Source organism: Oryctolagus cuniculus, chromosome 17 (genome assembly GCF_964237555.1).
Source record: "Oryctolagus cuniculus chromosome 17, mOryCun1.1, whole genome shotgun sequence".
Lineage (NCBI taxonomy): Eukaryota > Metazoa > Chordata > Mammalia > Lagomorpha > Leporidae > Oryctolagus > Oryctolagus cuniculus.
Genome location: NC_091448.1, coordinates 45,237,138 through 45,258,647, shown reverse-complemented (window position 1 = coordinate 45,258,647; position 21,510 = coordinate 45,237,138). Strand labels below are relative to the sequence as shown.

General features: G+C 40.3%; 1 protein-coding gene and 1 pseudogene across 4 annotated transcripts in view; both read left to right on the top strand.

Annotated features, from left to right (window-relative positions):
* Positions 1 to 21,510, top strand: part of SSH2 (slingshot protein phosphatase 2) — a 280,902-nt gene that overhangs the window by 107,805 nt on the left and 151,587 nt on the right. For all 4 annotated transcript variants that reach the window (XM_070061153.1, XM_002718906.5, XM_008270960.4 and 1 more), the window contains one exon: positions 12,103 to 12,146. In XM_070061153.1, the coding sequence (XP_069917254.1) occupies positions 12,103 to 12,146 (44 nt within the window). The remainder of the gene's footprint in view (positions 1 to 12,102; positions 12,147 to 21,510) is intronic.
* Positions 1,795 to 12,095, top strand: LOC127484359 (eukaryotic translation initiation factor 2 subunit 2 pseudogene; annotated as a pseudogene).

Sequence of the window (21,510 nt, the reverse complement as noted above, 5' to 3'; positions counted from 1 at the left end):
CAGACAGACAGGCAGAGAAAGAAAAGATTTCTGTGAAAAACTGGTCTGTTAGCTAAGATCTTGCTCAGAGTTGAAGGCAGTGATGATGGTCTTTCAACAGCAGGAACATCATTGTTCTCTTAATATTTTCTTTGGATACATTGCTTTCTCCAGGTCAGCCACAAGGTAAGCCTTGACTCGTCTGCCCTCTAGTGGAAATCTGTGGTTAAATTAACCAGTATGTTCCTGTTTCAGGAAAAGGTGCCTAATTTTCCTTGGTTGGCTTTCCAAATTTTGTTTCCTTAAAGAATTTTTTATTGCCACCAAAGAAACATAATTATAATTTTACTCTTTGCTAAAAAGGCTTCTCTGACTTCCCCACTTGGTCAGGTTCAGAGCCCTGTTTCTTGCAACTTACCTTTGCAGCCTACCTCAGTGCAAGCTCTGGGTTTTAACTCAGTCAGTCAGTGCATTGTGATGCCAAGATAGCAAATGCATTTTTGCTGTTCTTCCCTCATTCTCATGTCTCAAAAGTCCTGTCAGTCCCTCTGCCTCTTAAAGACTGAACTCAAAGCCCACTTATTCCTTTGAACATTCACTGCTAGCTCTCTTCTGAATTCCTGTGACATGTACATACTCTTGGACTACTCGAATCCTTTTCCTGTCTAACAGACACCTCCCACTGCTAGTTCATGTCCAAGGATAGAGATGACTGATGGATAATCTGATATCCATTTAATGGTTAATTCACAACTATCTTTCCTAGTTGTAGGATTGTTATTTTAGAATACCTACCATTATAGACTCACAATAGAAATATTACTTGATAACCTCTACTTTGTTCCAGCAGTCCAAGCTGCTCACTGTTCCCCAAATTTATCAGATTCTTTCTCACTTTCCTGCCTTTTTCTGTCCATTGGCCAACCCTTTTGCTCTTCCTCTTATTTTCCATCTGACAAAAACCCACTAATTCATAAAGGGGAGAGTGATCCAACATGGGAAGTGAGATACTCAGCAGACTCCTAGAATGGCAGATGTCCTAAATAACACTCTGGCCTCAGAATCAGCCCTAAAGGCATTCGGATCTGGCTGAAAAGCCCATGAGAGTATTTCAGGCATGGAAAGCCAAGACACTCTGGCAAAAGATCTCTGTGAGTGAGATCCCAGTGGAAAGAACAGGTCTTCAAAGAAGGAGGTACCTTTCTCTGAAGGGAGGAGAGAACCTCCACTCTGACTATGACCTTGTCTAAACAAGATAAGAGTCGGAGAACTCAGAGGGCTTCCATAGCCTTGGAAACTCATGACTGGAGCATAGGGAGATTACTGATGCCATAGACAGGAATGTCAATTGGTAAAGTCAACAACAGGAGTCACTGTGCACTTACTCCTCATGTAGGATCTCTGTCCTTAATGTGCTGTGCATTGAGATTTAATGCTATAACGAGTACTCAAACAATATATTTCACTTTGTGTTTCTATGGGGGTGCAAACTGTTGAAATCTTTACTTAATGCATACTAAACTGATCTTCTGTAAAAAAGAAAAAAAAGAAATTATCAATTCCCAACTTGACTCTCACTGGGATTAAACATGACAATAGGTCTGATCTGATTTCATCATCATTTAAAAAAAATCATCTATTATTTTTCACTTTATGTTTCTGTGTGGGAGCAAACTGTTGAAATCCTTACTTAATGTATACTAAGCTGATCTTCTGTATATTAAGATAATCGAAAATGAATCTTGATGTGAATGGAAGGGGAGAGGGAGTGGGAAAGGGGAGGGTTGTGGGTGGGAGGGACGGTATGGGAGGGAAGCCATTGTAATCCATAAGTCGTACTTTGGAAATTTATATTCATTAAATAAAAGTTAAAAAAAAAAAACCACTAATTCAATCCCAGCCTAAAAATTTTATGAGGCATTACCCAAACCCACAGTTTGTCACTTCCTCCTCTGCTTAAAAAGCATTTTGTATCATTATAATTTCTTTTTTTTTTAACTGTCTCCCCCCACTAAATGTGAAAGGATAGGGACAGTTTTGCTTACTTTTAATCCCTGGTACACAGTACCTAAAACACAATAGGTAGTCAATGAATATTAAATTAATAGGTAAATGAGAGCAAGAGAATGTTTCTACCTCTTAATCAAAGGGAAAGTCTGAGGTATTACTTCCAGATCTTAGTCACAGACCACCTTCTGAGCAATGAAAACTCTTCTCTTAATCTACTAAGGCTAAAATGTAATTAGCCTAGAGTCTTTGCTAGCTGAAAATACACAGCCAGCGACTGGTGGTGTGGCACAGCAGGTTGGGCTGCGGTTTGCATCACCAGCATCCCATATGGGCTCCAGTCCGAGTCCTGGCTGCCTGACTTCTGATCTAGCTCCCTGCTAATGTGCCTGAGAAAGCAGCAGAAGATGTCCCAAGTCCCTGGGCCCCTGCTACCAAGGTGGCAGACCCCGGGGAGGGGACTTCTGGCTCAGTCCCAGTTGTTGTGGCCATTTGAGGAGTGAGTCAGCGAATGGAACATCTTTCTCTCCCCACCCCTGCCTCTTTTCTCTCTCTGTAACTCTGCCTTTCAAATAAATAAATAAATCTGAAAAAAGAAAGGAAAAGAAAATACACAGCCAGCTAGCTCCAGGTGTTAGTTAGGTGCTCCAAATACTCTTTGGCAAGTTCTATCTGTGCATAGGGCATTATGCTAAAGATAGAGTAGAATGCAAAAGGAAATGAGAGATGTTTCCTATCCTTGAGATTACATTCTGATTATGGGAGATAAAACAAGTACATAGTTGTAACCCTGAAATAGAACTGGATAATGTCTTAAGGAAGATGCCTAGTAATTGTGAGGTTTGGAGGGAGACAGCATCATTTAGGTGAGAAAAGGAAAGAAGTATTACCTCTTTTGCTGATGTAAGAGCCTAGCACAGTAAAGGGAGAGGTACCAGTAGGAGCAGTGCTGCCATTTAAGGGGCTGACCTGTCCAACTTCCCACTCATGCTGAGCCCAGTAGAGCCAAAGCTATGTCTGGGGACAAGATGATTTTTGATCCTCCTATAAGCAAGAAAAAAAAGATGCTGTTAGTGTTGGTTAAAGAAGGGGATTCCCAGACAGAAGAAATCCAGCCCTCAGAAACAAAAGAAGTAGAGCCAAGAGCTGACTAAGGACAGAGATGCGGAAGCCAATGAAGGGGACAGCAGGGGTGAAAAACAGTTGCTTCTGATAATCCAGGTGACTTGAACTACTTTAATCAAAAGGAAAAGAATAAAGCAAAAAAAAGATAATTAATGTTGTTGAAACTGAAGCTGTAAAGGATCTTAAAATTGAAAGTGATGTTTCAAGAGCCAGCTGAACCAGAGGATGATCTTGACATTGTTTGGTAATAAAAATGGAAAAAATATTAAGTTCCCAGGTAAGGGTGAAATACTAAAAAAAGATAAAACTTAAGAAGACAGCAAAAAAAAAAAAAAAAGAATATGATACCTTATTCAGTAACCACACAGTCTCAGAAAGAGACTACATGTATTAATCATGTGTTCAACGTCACAAGGGAAAACAATCTAGATACAATTGCTGGAAAGAGAAGGAAATTTGTCATGAAACCCCCATAGATTAAGTAGGAACCAAGAAAACTTCTTTTGTCACATTTATAAATATCTATAAACTTATACATTGTCAGTGCAAACATCTCATTGTGTTTTTTGTTTAGAGCTCCCATCCGCTACCCAAATGTTTCAGGCTGGGGTGGGACTGAAGGCAGTAGCCAAGAACCCAATCCAGGTTTCCCACTGAGTGGCAGGAACTCCACCACTTGAGCCATCACCAATGCCTCTCACAGTCCAGGAAGCTGGAGTTAGATGGGGTACCAGGTATCAGACAGGCACTCTGATATGGAGTGTGGGCATCCCAATTGGCACCTTAACTATTAGAACAAATGCTTAGGCCGGCGCCGCGGCTCACTTGGCTAATCCGCCTGCGGCACTGGCACCCCGGGTTCTAGTCCCGGTTAGGGCGCCGGATTCTGTCCCAGTTGCTCCTCTTCCAGTCCAGCTCTCTGCTGTGGCCCAGGGAAGGCAGTGGAGGATGGCCCAGGTGCTTGGGCCCTGCACCCGCATGGAAGACCAGGAGAAGCACCTGGCTCCTGGCTTTGGATCAGTGCAGCGCGCCGGCCGTAACAGACATTTGAGGGGTGAACCAACAGAAAAGGAAGACTCTCTCTCTCTCTCTCTCTCTCTCTCTCTCTCTCTCTCTCTCTGTCTAACTTTGCCTGTAAAAAAAAAAAAATAGGAACAAATGCTTGTACCTCCTTGCATTTTATTGGATGACTTGAGTACAAATGCTTCTATAGATTATGATAGTAACTAACTTGTAATCAAAGTAAGATTCCAACAAAACAGATAGAAACAGGATGCCTGTATTCCACATTGGAGTACCTAGTTTTGATTCCTAACTCTGGCTCCTGATCCGGCTTCCTACTGATGTGAACTCTGGGAGGCAGCCATAATGGCTCAAATAGTTAGGTTCCTGCTATCCCTGAGGGAGACCTGAATTAAATTGAGTTCCTGGCTCCAATTTGGCCTATCTCAGTTCTGACCATTGTGAGCATTTGGGGAATGAATCAGCAAATGGAAGTTCTCTCTCTCTCTGCCTCTCAAATAATTAAATTAAAAAAAAAAAACACAAACATTTTTCCTGTGTTTTGAAAAGAAATATCTAGAAACACATCTCGGGTCACACATGCCAAGCTTCAAACACAATCCTACAGGACACAGACCGAATAAAACTTGTCATTCTTGATACTCTGTTACCTGTGTCAGAACTGGCTTCTAGTTTGTCACAGGTAAGTGAGTACGGCTCCATGCCAAAGCTAACTAATTTGCTAATAACCACTAATTTTGCAAAGTGTATTATGGGGATTTGGCTAGACAGGTTTACCATCAGAGAAGATATACCATTTTATTGGAAACAGATAGAAAAGCTACCCAGTTCTTTGGTGAATGGATAGTTGGTCTGATCCTTACAAGATGCCAGTACGGAAACTGTTGGCAAACTCATTGCTTACTTAAGCTGTCAAAGAAATGCAATAGGGTAAGGAGGTAGTCTTAAAACATCATTCATAAACTTCTGTAAAATTCAAGATAAAGTTATTATAACAGTGAAAAAATAAATGTCATGAAGTCCTGGTATTTGAAACCAGCTTTAAATGCTTAGGAAGAATATAGGCAAAGGGAGCCTTCCAGGTTGATACAACAGCATGGACAAAGAAAATCAATAGGAACCTTCAGAGAATGATAAATGAGTCCACTTGGATTGGAACACATGGGAAGTGTAAAGAATCTGGAATAGAATAAAATTGGGGAAGGTGTTGCTTAACATTCTGCCTCACCCAGAGTGTTTCAGGGCTAGCAATGCTTGCCTAATTCTCAGCAAATATGACGTGGATACTTAAATTTTTTCCAAACTTTTTTTGCTTAATGGCTCTCTATGCTCATATGCTACACAGATCAGTAAGAATATGTTCACTCTCAGTTAATGCTTAGGGTTCCTAAACACCCTAAAATTAAGTGTACATCTAGGGTCTCATAGTATTTCTAGTTCAAAATTTTCTTTAAGAACATCAAGAAGTATCCATACTCTTTAAATAAACGCTGTTAGCAATAAGGCTCTGGAAATTAGACTAAAAAAATCAACAAATATATTTAGTCATTAATTAGATCTCCTTACATGGCAGGAATTATTCACTAAGAAACTTCAAAGCTATCCTTGTGATTTCTCCTGATAATTTCTAATATTCTCAAAGATTGACTATTTGTCACTTGTTGATAAGAGTCGGTGAAGTTACTTGTCAAGATAGGTGTTCTTTCTGATGTGTGCACTTGTTTGAACAGAATGAATCCTTCTACCTTTATTTGCCATCTGAATGTCACTGTTCAGGATGACTGCATTACCTAATACTGACTAAGTAATGTATTTTTGCTTTTCTGGCAGTTATTCTGCTGAAATAAGCATAATTGAACATTTTCTTCCTTCCTCTTAAATCCATTTTACTGTAAGACCTACAGTGCCTTCATATGCTGAGTGTTTTTCCCCTCATAGTTTCTTTTCCCAAGTAAATTGAAGGGGAAACAAATCATTTTAGGGATGAAGGAAAGGGAATGAAACTAGTAATTGACCACAAATACTCAAATATGGAAGATGTTCAACCTCATTAGTTAATCTCAAGGCAAAGCAAATTAAGACCATAATGATGTACAACACTAGATTGGCAAAAACATCTGAGGATTTCAAGTGTTGGCTATGATATAGATCAACAAGTGAAATTTTCACTCCTCGGTGGAAGTAGAAATCAGCAAAACCACTTTGGAAAATAATTTGGCAGCAACTTGTGATGTTGGAACTTTATGACCCTCTAGTTTCACTTAAAGATACTTATCTTGTTGACACTCTTTTGCATGTAGACCAAAATATGTGTTCAAGAGTATTGATTGCAGCAGTATTTATGCCATCGGAAAAATCAGGAACAATCCAAGTACGATGTAAACACTTTAATATTGTTACACAATGCAGTCTTTTACTCCAGTAAAAATACATGAACTATAGCTATATCTAATAAGTGGATAGATATTATTAACATAATTATTTTTTAAAAAGCATATTAGGAAGCCTACGCATAGTACAGTATAATTGTTAAGCCTCCAAATAATCAAAACTAAGTAATGCATTACTTTTTTAAACAAAGATTTATTTATTTATTTGAAAGTCAAAGTTACAAAAAGGAGAGGCAGAGAGAGAGAGAGAGAGAGAGAGAGAGGTCTTCCATCTGCTGGTTCATTCCCCAGTTGGCCACAACGGCCAGAGCTGTGCCGATCCAAAGCCAGGAGCCAGGAGCTTCCTCCAAATCTCCCATGCGGGTACAGGGACCCAAGGACTTGGGCCATCTTCTACTGCCTTCCCAGGCCATAGCAGAGTACTGGGTCACAACTGGGGACTCGAACCGGTGCACATATGCAATGCCGGCACTGCAGGCAGCGGCTTTACCCACTACACCACAGCGCCAGCCCCAACAACTTCTAATTATAAGTATTTTAGTTCAGACATACTGATGTCAGTAACTTATGTTGAAATGCATCCAAAAAATGGGTTGATAGAAAAAAATGGGTTTGTAATAAAGCAGGTATAGAAAAAATAATAGTATAATTTAGATGATAGAGATTCAGGTTATACCAAATATACTGAAGTTAAAGATTTTTCAGCCGGTGCCACGGCTCAATAGGCTAATCCTCCACCTTGCGGCGCCAGCACACCGGGTTCTAGTCCCAGTCGGGGTGCCGGATTCTGTCCCGGTTGCCTCTCTTCCAGGCCAGCTCTCTTCTGTGGCCCGGGAGTGCAGTGGAGGATGGCTTGGGCCATGCACCCCATGGGAGACCAGGAGAAGTACCTGGCTCCTGCCTTCAGATCAGGGCGGTGCGCCGGCCACAGCGTGCCGGCTGCAGCGGCCATTGGAGGGTGAACCAACGGCAAAAGGAAGACCTTTCTCTGTCTCTCTCTCTCTCTTTCACTTTCCACTCTGCCTGTCAAAAAAAAAAAAAAAAAGATTTTTCTTTTTATATTTAAGAAAGCTTTTATTTAATGAATACAAATTTCATAGGTACATCTTTAGGAATATAGCAGTTCTTCCCCTCCCCCCCCCATACTCACCATCCCACCTCCTACTCTCTCTCCCATCCCATTCTTGATTAAGATTTGTTTTTAATTAACTTTATATACAGAAGACGAACTCTATACTAAGTAAAGATTCTCACAGTTTGCACCCACACAGACACACAAAGTATAAAGTACTATAAAATTTTTCTTTGTTTTAAAATTTTTAAAGATTTATTTTATTTGAAAGGTAGAGTTATAGAGAGAAAGGGAGAGCTCTTCCATATGCTGTTTTACTCCCCAAACAGCTGCAATGGCCGGCAGCTAGGCCAGGCCAAAGTCAGGAGCCAGGAACTCCATCTGGGTGTACCAAGTGGGTGCAAATCTTCCTCTGTTTTACCAGGCACATTAGCAGATCAGAAATAGAGCAGCCAGGATCGGTACTTATACGGTATGCTACCATCACAGGTAGTGGCTTAACTCACAGCACTACAATATAAGCCCCTGAAATTTTTTATAATAAAATGAAATGAATGGAAGAAAATTATGAACTTCAGGTTGTAGTCATATCATTAGACAAGGATAGGAATGGGAAATAGGAAATAAGAACACAGGTGGATGTAAAGGTATTGATATTAGTCTATCTCATAGGTGGAATGGTGTTCAAGGTACTCTTTTTATTATTAAACCTAACAACTTACATATATGTAAAATATATTCTTCATTATATAGTATCTCATTCAGTTAAAAATAATGTGAGAATGCTCTGTCAGAATTTGAGGTCTGTGAATCAGAGATAAGAGTAATCAAGCACTGTTTGTTAAATGACATTCTAGAAAATCATGTCTATTTGTTACAGTTCCCTTCAGCAGAAAAAAAATCTAATATTTTTGCGTTTGTTTTTATGAGTTTTTCATTTTCATTCTTGTAAACTTTCCAGGTTCTGGCTGCTAAGTCTGTCAGATCTTTCCCTTTTAAACATCTTTCTTTTCGGTTCCTGAAGGACATAACTTCTGAACCAGAAACCTTTCCTGCAGGTGCAGAGTATAATGTACCATGACACTTTGTACCTATACTTAGTCTGGGTGTAGAATCTTTATGTCTTTCTTCCTTTGTGGAAAATAATAGACATGCTAGAAATCAATAATGAAAATAATATAGGAATAAGGATTATAGAGCTGGCTGTGGCTGCTCAGGAATGGAGATAGAATGATGTAGAATTGGATAGACAGTTGCATAAGCTAGAAAATGTTAGGAGGCTCATTGGCAGATAGTGCACATACTGTTTTAAATATTTTTTTTCTTCTACTTCTGTGTTTGTCCTATTGGGCAAAAGTGATGAGAGAAAAAATAGAAAATATCAGGGAGCAAATTTAAAGAAAAAGGTAGCCTCTCAGTATTATTAATGGTATCATCCTTTCTCACTCTTACTTCAAGTCAATATTTTTGTCTTTGTGAAGATCTATAAAAGTTGCAACATATACTATTTCTTAATCTAGCTCAGAAAGAGGTAAACTATGTAGTTTTTTTTTTTTTTTATGAGTAGAAGAGTTCAACAAATAGTATGAGGAAGAAAACACTGTTCATCAATGGAAGAGACAAAGGCTGTAAACAATCATTGAATCTCAAAATGTCCTTTTTACTCCAATACAATACATTACATTACTCTATTAGTTACCTCTGATCAGGGAAAACATAACGATGATATCTGTCTTTTGGGGACTGACTTATTTCACTAAGTGTAATGATTTCCAGTTGGGTCCATCTTGTTACAAAAGACAGGATTTCATTTTTTTTTTAACAGCTGAGTAGTAATTCATAGTGTGTGTGTATTTATGTATGTGTTTTATTTATATATAAAACAATCTCTTTATCCAGTCAATAGTTGACAGACATCTGGGTTGATCCTATATCTTAGCTATTGTGAATTGTGCTGCAGTGAACATGGGGGTACAGATAACTTTCAGATGCTGATTTCTTTTGGTTTGTGTAAATTCCCAGGAGTGGGATGGCTGGATCATATGGTAGGTATATTCAGATTTCTGAGGTATCTCCCTACTGTCTTCTACAGTTGCTTCACCAGTTTACTTTCTCACCAGCAATGGATTAGGATGCCTTTTTCCCCACATCCTCACCAACATTTCTTGTTTGTTGATTTCTGTATGAGAGCCATTCTAACTGGGGTGAGGTGAAACTTCATTATGGTTATGATTTGCATTTCCCTGATGGCTAGTGATCCTGAGCATTTTTTCATGTGTCTGTTAGCCATTTGTATTTCTGCTCTTGAAAATTACCTGTTCAAGTCCTTTGCCCATTTCTTAACTGGATTGTTTGTTTTGCTATTGTTGAATTTCTTGAGCTCTTTATAGATGCTGTATGTTAACCTTTTATCCATTCTGTAGTTAGCAAATATTTTCTCCCATTCTGTCAGTTGCCTCTTCACTTTACTGAGTGTTTCTTTTGCAGAGCAGAAGCTCCTCAGCTTGATGTAATCCCATTTGTCAATTTTGGCTTTGATTGCCTATGCTGCTGGGTCTTTTCCAAGAAGTCTTTGCTTATGCCAATGTCTTGCAGGGTTTCACCAGTGTTCTCTGTTAATTTGATGGTAACAGGTCATAGATTTAGGTCCTTGATCCGTTGTGAGTGGATTTTTGTGTATGGTGTAAGGTAGCAGTCTAGTTTCATACTTCTGTAATCCAGCACCATTTGTTGAAGGGACTGCCCTTGCTCCAGGGATTGATTTTCACTCCTTTGTAAAGATAAGCTGGTTGTAGGTGCATGGATTGATTTCTGGAGTTTCTATTCTGTTCCATTTATCTACCCATCTGTTTTTGTGCCAGTACCAGGCTGTTTTGATTATAACTGCCCTGTAGTTGAAAATTACAAAACACTAAAGAAAGAAATAGAAGAAGACATTAAAAAATGGGAAAATCTTCCACATTCATGGATTGGAAGAATCCACACCATCAAAATGTCCATGCTACCAAAAGCAATTTACAGATTCAGTGTGATCCCAATCAAAATACATTCTTTGTAGATCTAGAAAAAATGATGCTAAAATACATATGAAAGCACAAGAGACCCCAAATACCTAAAGCAGTCCTATACAACAAAACGGGAAGCATCACAATATCTGATTTCAAAACAAATTTTAGAGAAGCAGTATTTTGTTTGTTTTAGTTTTATCTTTACCATATGAGTTTCCTTAGATAACTTAACTTCCCTTTTGTGAATTTTGGTTTCTTAATGTCAAATAGCCACTGAATTGAAGTTGTGTAAGTTGTAAAACTATTATTTAATATGCCTGTAAAAATAAACATTGATAATCACATTGATTTATTCTATGTTGTGGGTGTATTAGAATTAGTGATCGATATGGTACTGCCAGCCTTTTGAGTTTATAATAAATATGTGCATGGCACATTGTGTGTTTAATAAGTGGTAACCATCATGTTGATGGTAGTTTGAGCATGAACATTCTGTGAAGTGATGCTCATTGTTTAGGTTGTTCTTTGAAGATAAGAATCATTAATAGGTCATATTCATGATATTTGGTGGTGATAGAATGCCTATTCATTCTGAAAATTTGAAGTAGCATAATATGTTTAGTTGGTTTTCAGATGTAATTCTAACAAGTAGCATTTTATTGATGAAGTTTGTTTATGTTAAATTTCTATTGTTAAATTTCCTCCAGGGACAGATACCATGTGTTCTTATTCATTTGCATAAACTAAAAAATTGATGTTACAGAAGAGGAGAGTGGGCCAGTGGTCAGTAAAGACTGAGAAGGGTAGCACAGGGGGGTGGGAGAAGGAATAAGGTTAGATAAAGGATACAAGTAAATAAGAGGAATAGCTCTAGTGTTCTGTAGCTTAGCAGAGTAACTGTAGTCTAAAACAATCTATATTTCAAAATAACTAGAAAAGAGTCCTGAATTTTCTGGCATATAGAAATGATTAATGTTTGAAGAGATAAAAATTGATTACTCTGATTTTATCATTATACATTATATGCATGTATCTAATTATCATACTTTACCCCATAACTTACATATAAATATTATGTGTCAATAATAAAAAGATTAAATAATCCTATCATTAGAACTTATCTATCTGGGGCTGCCCTACCTATTTGCTCAACTACCTATTTGCTCAAACTTGTACTTAAAATTTACTTTTTCTTTTTCCCTATGTCATCATTTTACATAGTGCTAAAAGGTAAAAACTCAGCAACATACATGCATCCTTCAAAATGCATGTTAGAAACCATATATAATAAGTTTTTAAGGGAACAAAAAAACATGTTTCCAAGTATAAGTTAGCTTGGTATCAACTGCCTACATTGATTGAAGTCACTTTTTATAAATTGAATTTAGTCAAGTGTACAATAGAAATGAGACATTCCCACACTTAAATGTTATAAAATTGCATTGATTATATGATAATATGAGAGATTTTAATTTTTTTTCATTTTCTATCTATATAGGAGGCAGACAGTGGGGAAGAAGAATGCCGGTCACAGCCCAGGAGGTATGTTGTTCATTGTGTGTTTGTCCATTATCTCTTACAATATTTTTATAGTTTTTTCTCTAAATATTTTTCAGTCTTGTTTAGATTCACTTATTCTGGTCTTCCAAGATGCTTGTTAGTCTCTCAAAATTGAGATTGCTTTAAGAATCCAATTACTGACTCAGAGAGATAGTAGATGGTACACTGTAATGGTAGATAAAAGGAAAGGGAGGCCGGCGCCGCGCCTCAATAGGCTAATCCTCCACCTAGTGGCGCCGGCACACCAGGTTCTAGTCCCAGTCGGGGTGCCGGATTCTGTCCCGGTTGCCCCTCTTCCAGGCCAGCTCTCTGCTGTGACCCGGGAGTGCAGTGGAGGATGGCCCAAGTGCTTGGGCCCTGCACCCCATGGGAGACCAGGATAAGCACCTGGCTCCTGCCTTCGGATCAGCACGGTGCGCCGGCCGCAGCACGCCAGCCGTGGCGGCCATTGCCATTGGAGGGTGAACCAACGGCAAAAGGAAGACCTTTCTCTCTGTCTCTCTCTCTCACTGTCCACTCTGCCTGTCAAAAAAAAAAAAAAAAAGGAAAGGGTCATTCAGCTCAGTTTTCACCTAAGTCTCTAAGGAACTATCCTGGGTAATAAAGAGACAATTTTTCCTTACCATTTAGGAAAATATCAACTAAAGAACATTTTAGCCTTCAGTTTTGTACTTAAGTTTGTCATTTGTTTTGGTAGATTATGGCAATTCTTACAGATTGGCAAACATTTCTCTTTGTATTTATGCAAACGATACTACCCAATCCTTTAAAATACAGTGAAATTCCCCACCTCCATGGAATAGTAGGAATGTTATTGTACCCACTGTTGTTAAAAGAATTATGGGCTGGCGCCGCGGCTCAATAGGCTAATCCTCCACCTAGCGGCGCCGGCACACCGGGTTCTAGTCCCGGTCGGGGCACCGGATTCTGTCCCGGTTGCCCTTCTTCCAGGCCAGCTCTCTGCTGTGGCCCGGGAGTGCAGTGGAAGATGGCCCAAGTGCTTGGGCCCTGCACCCCATGGGAGACCAGGAGAAGCACCTGGCTCCTGCCTTCGGATCAGCGCAGTGCGCCAGCCGCAGCGCGCCAGCCGTGGCAGCCATTGGAGGGTGAACCAAAGGCAAAAGGAAGACCTTTCTCTCTGTCTCTCTCTCTCTCTTTCACTTTCCACTCTATCAAAAAAAAAAAAAAAAAAAAAAAAAAAAAAAAAAAAAACAGTAAAAGAATTATGAGAGAAATCTAGGAGGTATAAAATAACATTTCCATTATCTCATTTAAAGAATTTTTAAATGTAGCTATCTCCCACAAAAAAAAAAAAATAATCCTGGTAAGGTAAGTTTTAGATTGCCATTTAAATGTTACCAAACTTGTGTCCACTGAACTCAATCACATGAGCCATTCTGGATGATACTGAGAAATGTTACAATAAGCATGCTCCTTGTGAAGAAGCTGGTTAAAGGGAATGCTTCCTTAATGATTTATTATCAGGTGTGTATTGATATATTCCTCTTCCTTATAAACTACAACTTAATATAAAAGTAGTTATTTTTCATCAGGAACTGAGGTTATTGGCAACTTTTTCCTTGTCTTGATTATCACATAAATTTAGACTGAAAGCTTAATTGTTTCTTTGGGAAGATCTGGCAGTGAAGTGTCGTTATTTTACATAGTGCTAAAAGGTAGAAACTCACAAGAAAATTTAGTAGAGTGCTTACCAGAGGCATTATAACCCTATTTCCATTAGAATAAAGAAAGGGGGCAGACACTGTGGCACAATGGGTTAACCCTCTGGCTGCAGCGCCAGCATCCCATATGGACGCCGGTTCTAGTCCGACTGCTCCTCTTCCAATCCAGCTCTCTGCTGTGGCCTGGGATAGCAGTAGAAAATGGCCCAAGTCCTTGGGCCCCTGCACCTGCGTGGGAGACCAGGAAGAAGCTCCTGGTTCCTGGCTTCGGATCGGCGCAGCTCCAGCCGTTGCAGCCATTTGGGGATTGAACCAACGGAAGGAAGACCTTTCTCTCTGTCTCTCCCTTTCACTGTCTGTAACTCTGTCTTTCAAATAAATAAATAAAAATCTTTAAAAAAAAAAAAAAGAATAAAGAAAGTATCCCAAAGGATTCTTAAATTTTCTAGTGGGTCACATTTGAAGATCTCTGGGTTATCCCAAGCTTTACATATTGACTTGACATCCACTGGAATGAGTGTTCCAAAAAGTTACATAATGATGAGGCAATGACAGTATCTTGTCTTATTCGCAGCACTAAATTACAGAGTTACTCGGTGGGGTGGGGAGGGGAGAATGATCTATTCACTGCTTCACTCCTCAAATGGCCACAATGGCTAGAATTGGGCCAGGCCTAAGCCAGGAGCCAGGAGCTTCTTTTGGGTCTCCTATATGGGCGCAGGGGCCCAAGTACTTGGGCCATCTTCTGCTGCTTTCCCAGATGCATTACCAGGGAACTGGATTGGAAGTGGAGCAGCTGGGACTTGAACCAGTGCCCATACAGGAATGCTGGCACCACAGGCTATGCCACAGCACTGACCCCTAGAACTAATTGTAAAACTTAATTATTTGCTGGGGGTTTTGTTTTGTTTTGCTGGTCTATTTTGATTTGTGTGTTTGCCAGGCTATTTCTAAGTCTAATTTGTATAGAGTTTCTATCATAAATCATGTTGGCTTTTATCAAATGCCTTTTCTGAATCCCTTGCAATAATTATGTGATTTTTGTCCTTCATTCTGTTGATGTGGTATATCATATTTACTGATTTGTGGATGTTGAACCATCCTTGCATCCCTGGGATGAACCCCACTTGATCATGGTCTGTAATTTTTTTTTTAATGTGCTGTTAGGTTCAGTTTGTTAGTATTTTGTGTTGAGGATTTTGTATCTGGTTCATCAAGTATATTGGCCTATAACTTTCATTTTTTGTTTTGTCCTTTTCTGGTTTTAGTGTCAGAGCCTGTTGGAAAGAATTCTCTTGTCTTCTATTGTTTGGAATATTTTGAGAGAAATTAGTGTTACTTCTTTAAATGTTTGCTGTAATTCAGTGGTGAAGCCATCTGGTCCTGGGATTTTCTTTGACAGGAGAACCTTTCATTGCTGATTTAATCTTGCTACTCAGTATTGGTCTATTTAGATATTTTCCCTGATTCTCTTGATAAGATGTACATGTCCAGGAATTTGTCCATTTCTTCTAGGTAGTCAGATTTATTGCCACATAATTGTTCATAGTAACCCTAACAGTAATAATAATAGTAATAATAACATAGTAATCCCTAACAGTCTTTTGCAGCTCTGTGGTGTCAGCTGTGATATACACCCCTTTCATCTCTGATTTTATGTGTTTGAATCTTCTTTCTTTTATTCTTAGTCTGCCTAAGGGATTATTGATTTTGTTTACCTTTTCAAAAAAACCAGCATTGTGGTACAGTGGGTTAAGCTTCTGCCTGCAATGCCAGCATCCTATATGAGAACTGGTTTGAGTCCTGGCTGCTCCACTTCCAATCCAGCTCCCTACTAATGTACTTGGGAAAGTACGGAAGATGGCTCAAGTACTTGAGCCCCTGCCACCCATATAGGAAACCTGGATTGCAGCCATTTGGGTAGTGAACCAGTGGTTGGAAAGTCTCTCTCTTCCCCTCTCTTCCCCCCTCTCCCAACTCTGCTTTTCAAATAAATATCCTAAAAAAAACAAGGTATGGTCACTGTTTCAGTCCTAATATATGGCTAAGGCTCATATTTCCCCCAAATCCACAGTCAGACTATTGTTCAGAATGAACTGGAAAGTGTCTCAAAAGGAGTTGTCTGTCCCACAAGCCTTTTTCCTGGGACTAGGGTAGGACCAGGTACCTGGTTCTGTGGACACCAGTGCTACGATACGAGATCACACTCAAAGCCCAGAGCCCATGGAAGCTAGTGCCACCTACAGGAGGGACTAAAGCCTACCCTGCTATGGTCTTTCTTGGTAGATGGACTCAGTGCCCAAGACTGTTCCTGCAGTCACCAGTGATGTTGATTGGGATATAAAATTGATCAACTGGGCCACAGAATTCCACTTGACATGGAACAGGTCTAGAGGCTCCATCTAAATGCACTGACCCAGGGACAAGGAATATTAGGATCTGCTCAATGTTGGGTTTTATCTGCCTGACACTGAGTCCCAGTACAATCCAGTGGTTCCTTGCTGCCTGCTGAAGATTAGAGGAGGGTTGATAGAGATAACTCTTCAGCTCCCCAAGCAGGCATACCTGGGTTACAGAGACACCAGGCCCTAAGAAGTTATGGTGTGCACATCAGGTCCACTTGCTGTGGATTCATTCTGAGAGGAGAAGCACAGTGGGGGCAAGAGGCACAGAGTCACGATACAGACACCAGGAGTCCAGTGAAAGTGGGCTGGAGGGGAGCAGCTTGCAGACTCCTTTATTTCAGTTGGTACAGCAGCTTATATAGCCAAGGCAGCCAATTCGGTCAAGGGGCAGTTTATGCCGTAACCAATCATTGCCTGTTGCTAGGCAGGCTCCTTTGCCAGGCAGGTTCCGCTGCCATTTCTTGAGTAACTGAATGCACCTCTCGCTTGCCAGTGCCATCTTGGCACGACCTTCTTATTCCACCACACACTAGGCCCTAAGCAGTTATGGTGTGCACATGAGGCCCACTTGAGGATGGTAATGACACACTGAAACAAGTTTCCATCCCACTAGAATACAGGACTCCACCTGATGCTGGGAGAAATATAGGGGATCCATATGTAAGCACTTGTCTGAGTAGAGGCCTTAGAGCTTTATCATGTGCTGGGTCTCACAGTGACAGCCCAGCTCTGTGCTCCAAGTCACAAACTCCTTCTCTTGCCCTACTCTACAGCAGCTATAATTTTGCTTTACTTTCTTTGGAAGTTAGGGGAAGTGGAGTTGAGGCAGTCCCCTAGCTGCCTGGCTATGGAGGGGGTCCAAATACTTAGTCTGAAGGTACTAGCCTAGAGTCAAGGCCCTAGGGCCATGTCCATGTCAGAATTTTATTGTGGTGGGCCTGGCACAGGGATGTAAATCAAAGACTGGACTTAGTTCCCTCTCCCTCTCCCAGCAGGAGGCGACCTCTTGGAGATGGGGGAGAGGTGATGTGGACAACTCTTTCCTTCCTGCTTTCCTCAATGTGACTTTCCTTATTATTGTGGTAAAACCAGGCACTGAGGTCTCGCCTGGCTTCTGTAGCTCTTGTGAAGGTGACTTGGTGTGTGAATAGCTAGCCATTCAAATTGGTGTGTCTGTAGAGAAATGGTTGCAAAAGCTCCTGGTCTCCGTCCTCAGGAATCCTCCCAGACTGATCTTGTAATTCCATTTTTCCATGAACTTTTTGAAATACTCTCATACATACAATGAAATATTATTCAGCCTTAAAAGAAAAGATCTGGCAGGTATTGTAGGGTTGTTGGTTTAGCTGCCACCTGGGATGCCTGCATCCCATATCAGAGTGCCAGTTCAGATCCCAACTACTCCATTTCCAATCCATTTGCTGATAATGCACCTGGGAAGGCAGCAGACAATGGCCCAAGTACTTGGATTCCTACCACTCTCATGGGAGACCCAGATGGAGTTCTTGCCTCTTGGCTTCAGCCTGGTTCAGCTGCAGCTGCTGTGGGCATTGGGGGAGTAAACAAATAGATAAAAGATCCCTTCCTTCCTTCTTCCCTCCCTCCCTCCCTCCCTCCCTCCCTCTCTCCCTCTTTCCCTCTCTCCCTCCCTCGCTCTCTCTCTCTCTCCATTTCTCTCTCACTTTGCCTTTCAAATTAACAAATGAATCTTTGTTCAAAAAAGAAAGATGGGGCCAGCACTGTGATATAGCAAGTAAAGCTGCCATCTGCAATGCTGGCATCCCATATGGGCACTAGTTCAACTATCAGCTGTTCCACTTCTGATCCAACTCCCTGCTAATGGTCTGGTAAAAGCAGTGAAAGACAGCCTAAGTACTTGGACCCCTGATACCCATGTGAGAGACCTAGATGAAGCTCCTGGCTCCTTTCAAGTAGATGAAAATAAAAATTAAAAAAAAAAAAATGGGCCCTGGTGCGGCTTAGGCTGTCTTCTGTACTGAGATGCTTCAAAGCATTATTAAAAATGTCTGGATCCCCATGAAGCCCTACTATAGCCAGGCTTACTAGAAAATCTGGGTAGGAATGGGGTTTATGAGCTTCTGTGTCTTTAAAATCAGGAACTCTGATAAAAGAAGCTTTGCAAGGCTGCAGTCCTGTTCGTGGCCTTCACTAGCCTGCTTTGCTTGGAGTGTTCTGTCTGTAATCACCCTATGGTAGGTGGCAACGTGGAAGGTCACTCTAGGCTTGCCTAAGTATCATTTACCTTATGGCATGAATAAACGAATCTGTGAGCTGCACCACTACTGTGTGGTACTGATTCATTGTGTCTCCTCGTTCCCTCCTGTGTGCAGCCACTCTGAGTAGGTCCTGCCATCTGAACCTATTGGGCTGTCCCTTCTCAGGAAACCTGAGGGTCAGAAGGGCAAGTCTTCCTTTGTCACAGAAGTTGGTGAGGGCCTGGGCATTCAACTTGATTTCAGTGTTTAATAATAAACATTGGCTAAATGAAAAAAAAAAAATGTAACGGGCTCTAAGTGATCCCATGCAAACTGCATCTTTTGCTATTAGCCTTTCTGCACCCTGAATCTCTATCTCCTACCCAGGGAGTTACTTTTCCCATCCACAGCCACCAGGGGGTGTAGTGAGCTGTTCGCCCTCTCCAGTTCTGTAGCTGCTTAGTACCACCTCTGAGTTAAATGGCTAAGTACTCATTTTAAAAGGCTCTTTTCCTTGCTGTTTGATGGCATTGAAAATTTTCATTTCACTGAAGTGCCTCTTGTTTCTGAAAAATGTAGTCACAGATCTTTATTTTATAAATATGTGGCATGTTCTGCATCTGATGACTCTGAAAGGCATGTTTCTTTTAAAAAAAGATTTTTTTGGTATTTGAAAATCAGAGTTTACAGAAAGAGAGGCAGAAACAGAGAGAGGTCTTCCATCTGCTGATTCACTCCCCAAATGGCACAATGGTCAGAGCTGCGCCGATCCAAAGCAAAGAGCCAAGAACCTCTTCCAGGTCTCCCACGTAGGTGCAAGGGCCCAGGCAGTTGGGCCATCTTGTGCTGCTTTCCCAGGCACATTAACAGGGAGCTGGATCAGAAGTGGAGCAGCCAAGACTTGATCTAGCAGAAATGCATGTTTCTTAAGTCTGGTTTGAAAAAGCGAATCTACTTAATGTAGCCATAATTAAATTAGATACATATTTTAAAGCTATGAGAATGATTTTTCCCCAAATGTTATTCTTCATGGTATTAACAAAGAGAGAGAGAGAGAGAGAGAGAGAGAGAGAGAGAAAGGAAGGGGGGGGGATTTCTCCTCAGTTCTCAATTCTTGCCAAACTAATGTTTGGAAAAGTTGTTTTCCCATATTGTAAAAATTCAGACTAATAAAATGTAAAAGACCAAGAGTGTGATGCTTTCTTTTCAGCTGGACTTTATCTCCCATAATTAATGCTAGTGTTTAGCAGAAATTACATATTTTGGGGTGAAAAGGTCTGAGGTAGAAATTCCTCTGTTAGAAAGGGTGGCACATGGGTAGCTTTGGAATCGTGGCCTTTTCCCTCTTTCCACCATGCAAGAACATTAATACATCCTGTAACTCAAGTGTCCCTGAAAGGTATTAAATAATTTCACATTCAATGCCAAGTATTTATTTAAGTATTTACTTTTTTCTGGTGGGAAAATGAGAAGAGCCACAGTAAAATCATACCAGAAAAGGAAAAATTCCCTTCAGGAAAAGGGAAAGAGCTGACAGTCAAGAACTCTTGAAGAACATTTGAGAGAATATTGTTATTACCTCACTGCTGGCAAGCTGAACAGACTGCAAGGCAGAGCAAGATGTGGCAACATAGGCCTCCATCTTAAAGAACTTTCAGATCGACCTATAGCTGGTTATAGAAGGAACTATTTATAATAAAATGTTCTGTAGACAAGGTTTGGTGATTAGAATATTATCTCTCAGTGCCAGTGTTGTGGTGTAGTGGGTAAAGCTACCACCTGAAGGCCAGCATCCCATATAGGCACCAGTTTGGGTCTCGGCTGCTCCACTTCCGATACAGCTTGCCTGGGAGAGCACTGGAGGATGGCCCAAGTCCTTGGGCCCCTGCACTCATGTGGGAGACCAGGAAGCTGCTCCTGGCTCCTGGCTTCGGATTGGTACAGCTGCAGCTGTTGCAGCCATCTGGGCAGTGAATCAGCAGATGGAAGATATCTCTCTCTCTCTCTCTCTCTCTCTCTCTCTCTCTCTCTATTTCTGCCTCTCTCCCTCTCTGTCACTCTGCCTTTCAAATAAATAAATCTTTAAAAAAAAAAAAAGATTACTCTTTGTAGAATGAAGGTATGTGCCAGGGAATTGTGCTTTGTCATTATTTCAGTGTGCTATACTTTTTATTAGGGCATCCTTGAGTACTTTCTAGGTAAAGTATGAATCCTTAAATAGGTCTAGTTGTTAAAAATTTATGACTTTTCCTCCAGCAAAATAAATAATTCTCAATAATCAGTAAGTGTATGTGTCAACCACTGAAATCAAGGAAGTTTTTCCCTATGTAAGAACTAGATAGATGCTGTAAGTTGCAATATCTAATAATTCAGTGGCTGATAATAGCAACAATGAATTTTAATTTTAGCTGCAATACAGTGAATCAGCAGGTAGAGATTTCTGTCTCTGTGCCTCTGCCTCTGCCTCTCCCTGTCTGTGGCTCTGCCTTTCAAGTAAATAAACAGCTAAATACTTTTAAAAAAATAGTAACCATCTGATAGAGAAATTTTACAAAGTGAAATCAAAGAATATTTAACAAGACTAGGATATTGAATGTTAGTATTATTTGTAGAATATTCATCTTCAGAAAAGATGTAAAAATATTTGCCATATTTTCATAAGGTAAAATGAGGATAATATCTACCCATCTAACTATAGGATTGTTGTAATGTAAAACAGTTTCAGGAAAGCTTAACAAATATAAGCACCAAATAGCAAGGCAAAGATGTAAAGTGATGGTACTTTCACTCTTACTTGTCTAAGTTATTTTCCATTCTAATTTCACACTCACACCTGATTTCTGTAATGTCGTGCTATGACTGAAATCCCTTACATCATATAGTGTAAGGATCATTTACTGAGGAAAAAGAAAAAAGAAATTGTCAGACTTCATATACTAGTAAAGTACAGCACTGTACTTAGTACATATCTCATATTGAGCTAGAAATGAAGCTCTTTCTGGGTCAGCAGGTCAAATCTGCTTCATCCTGAGTAATATCCTGA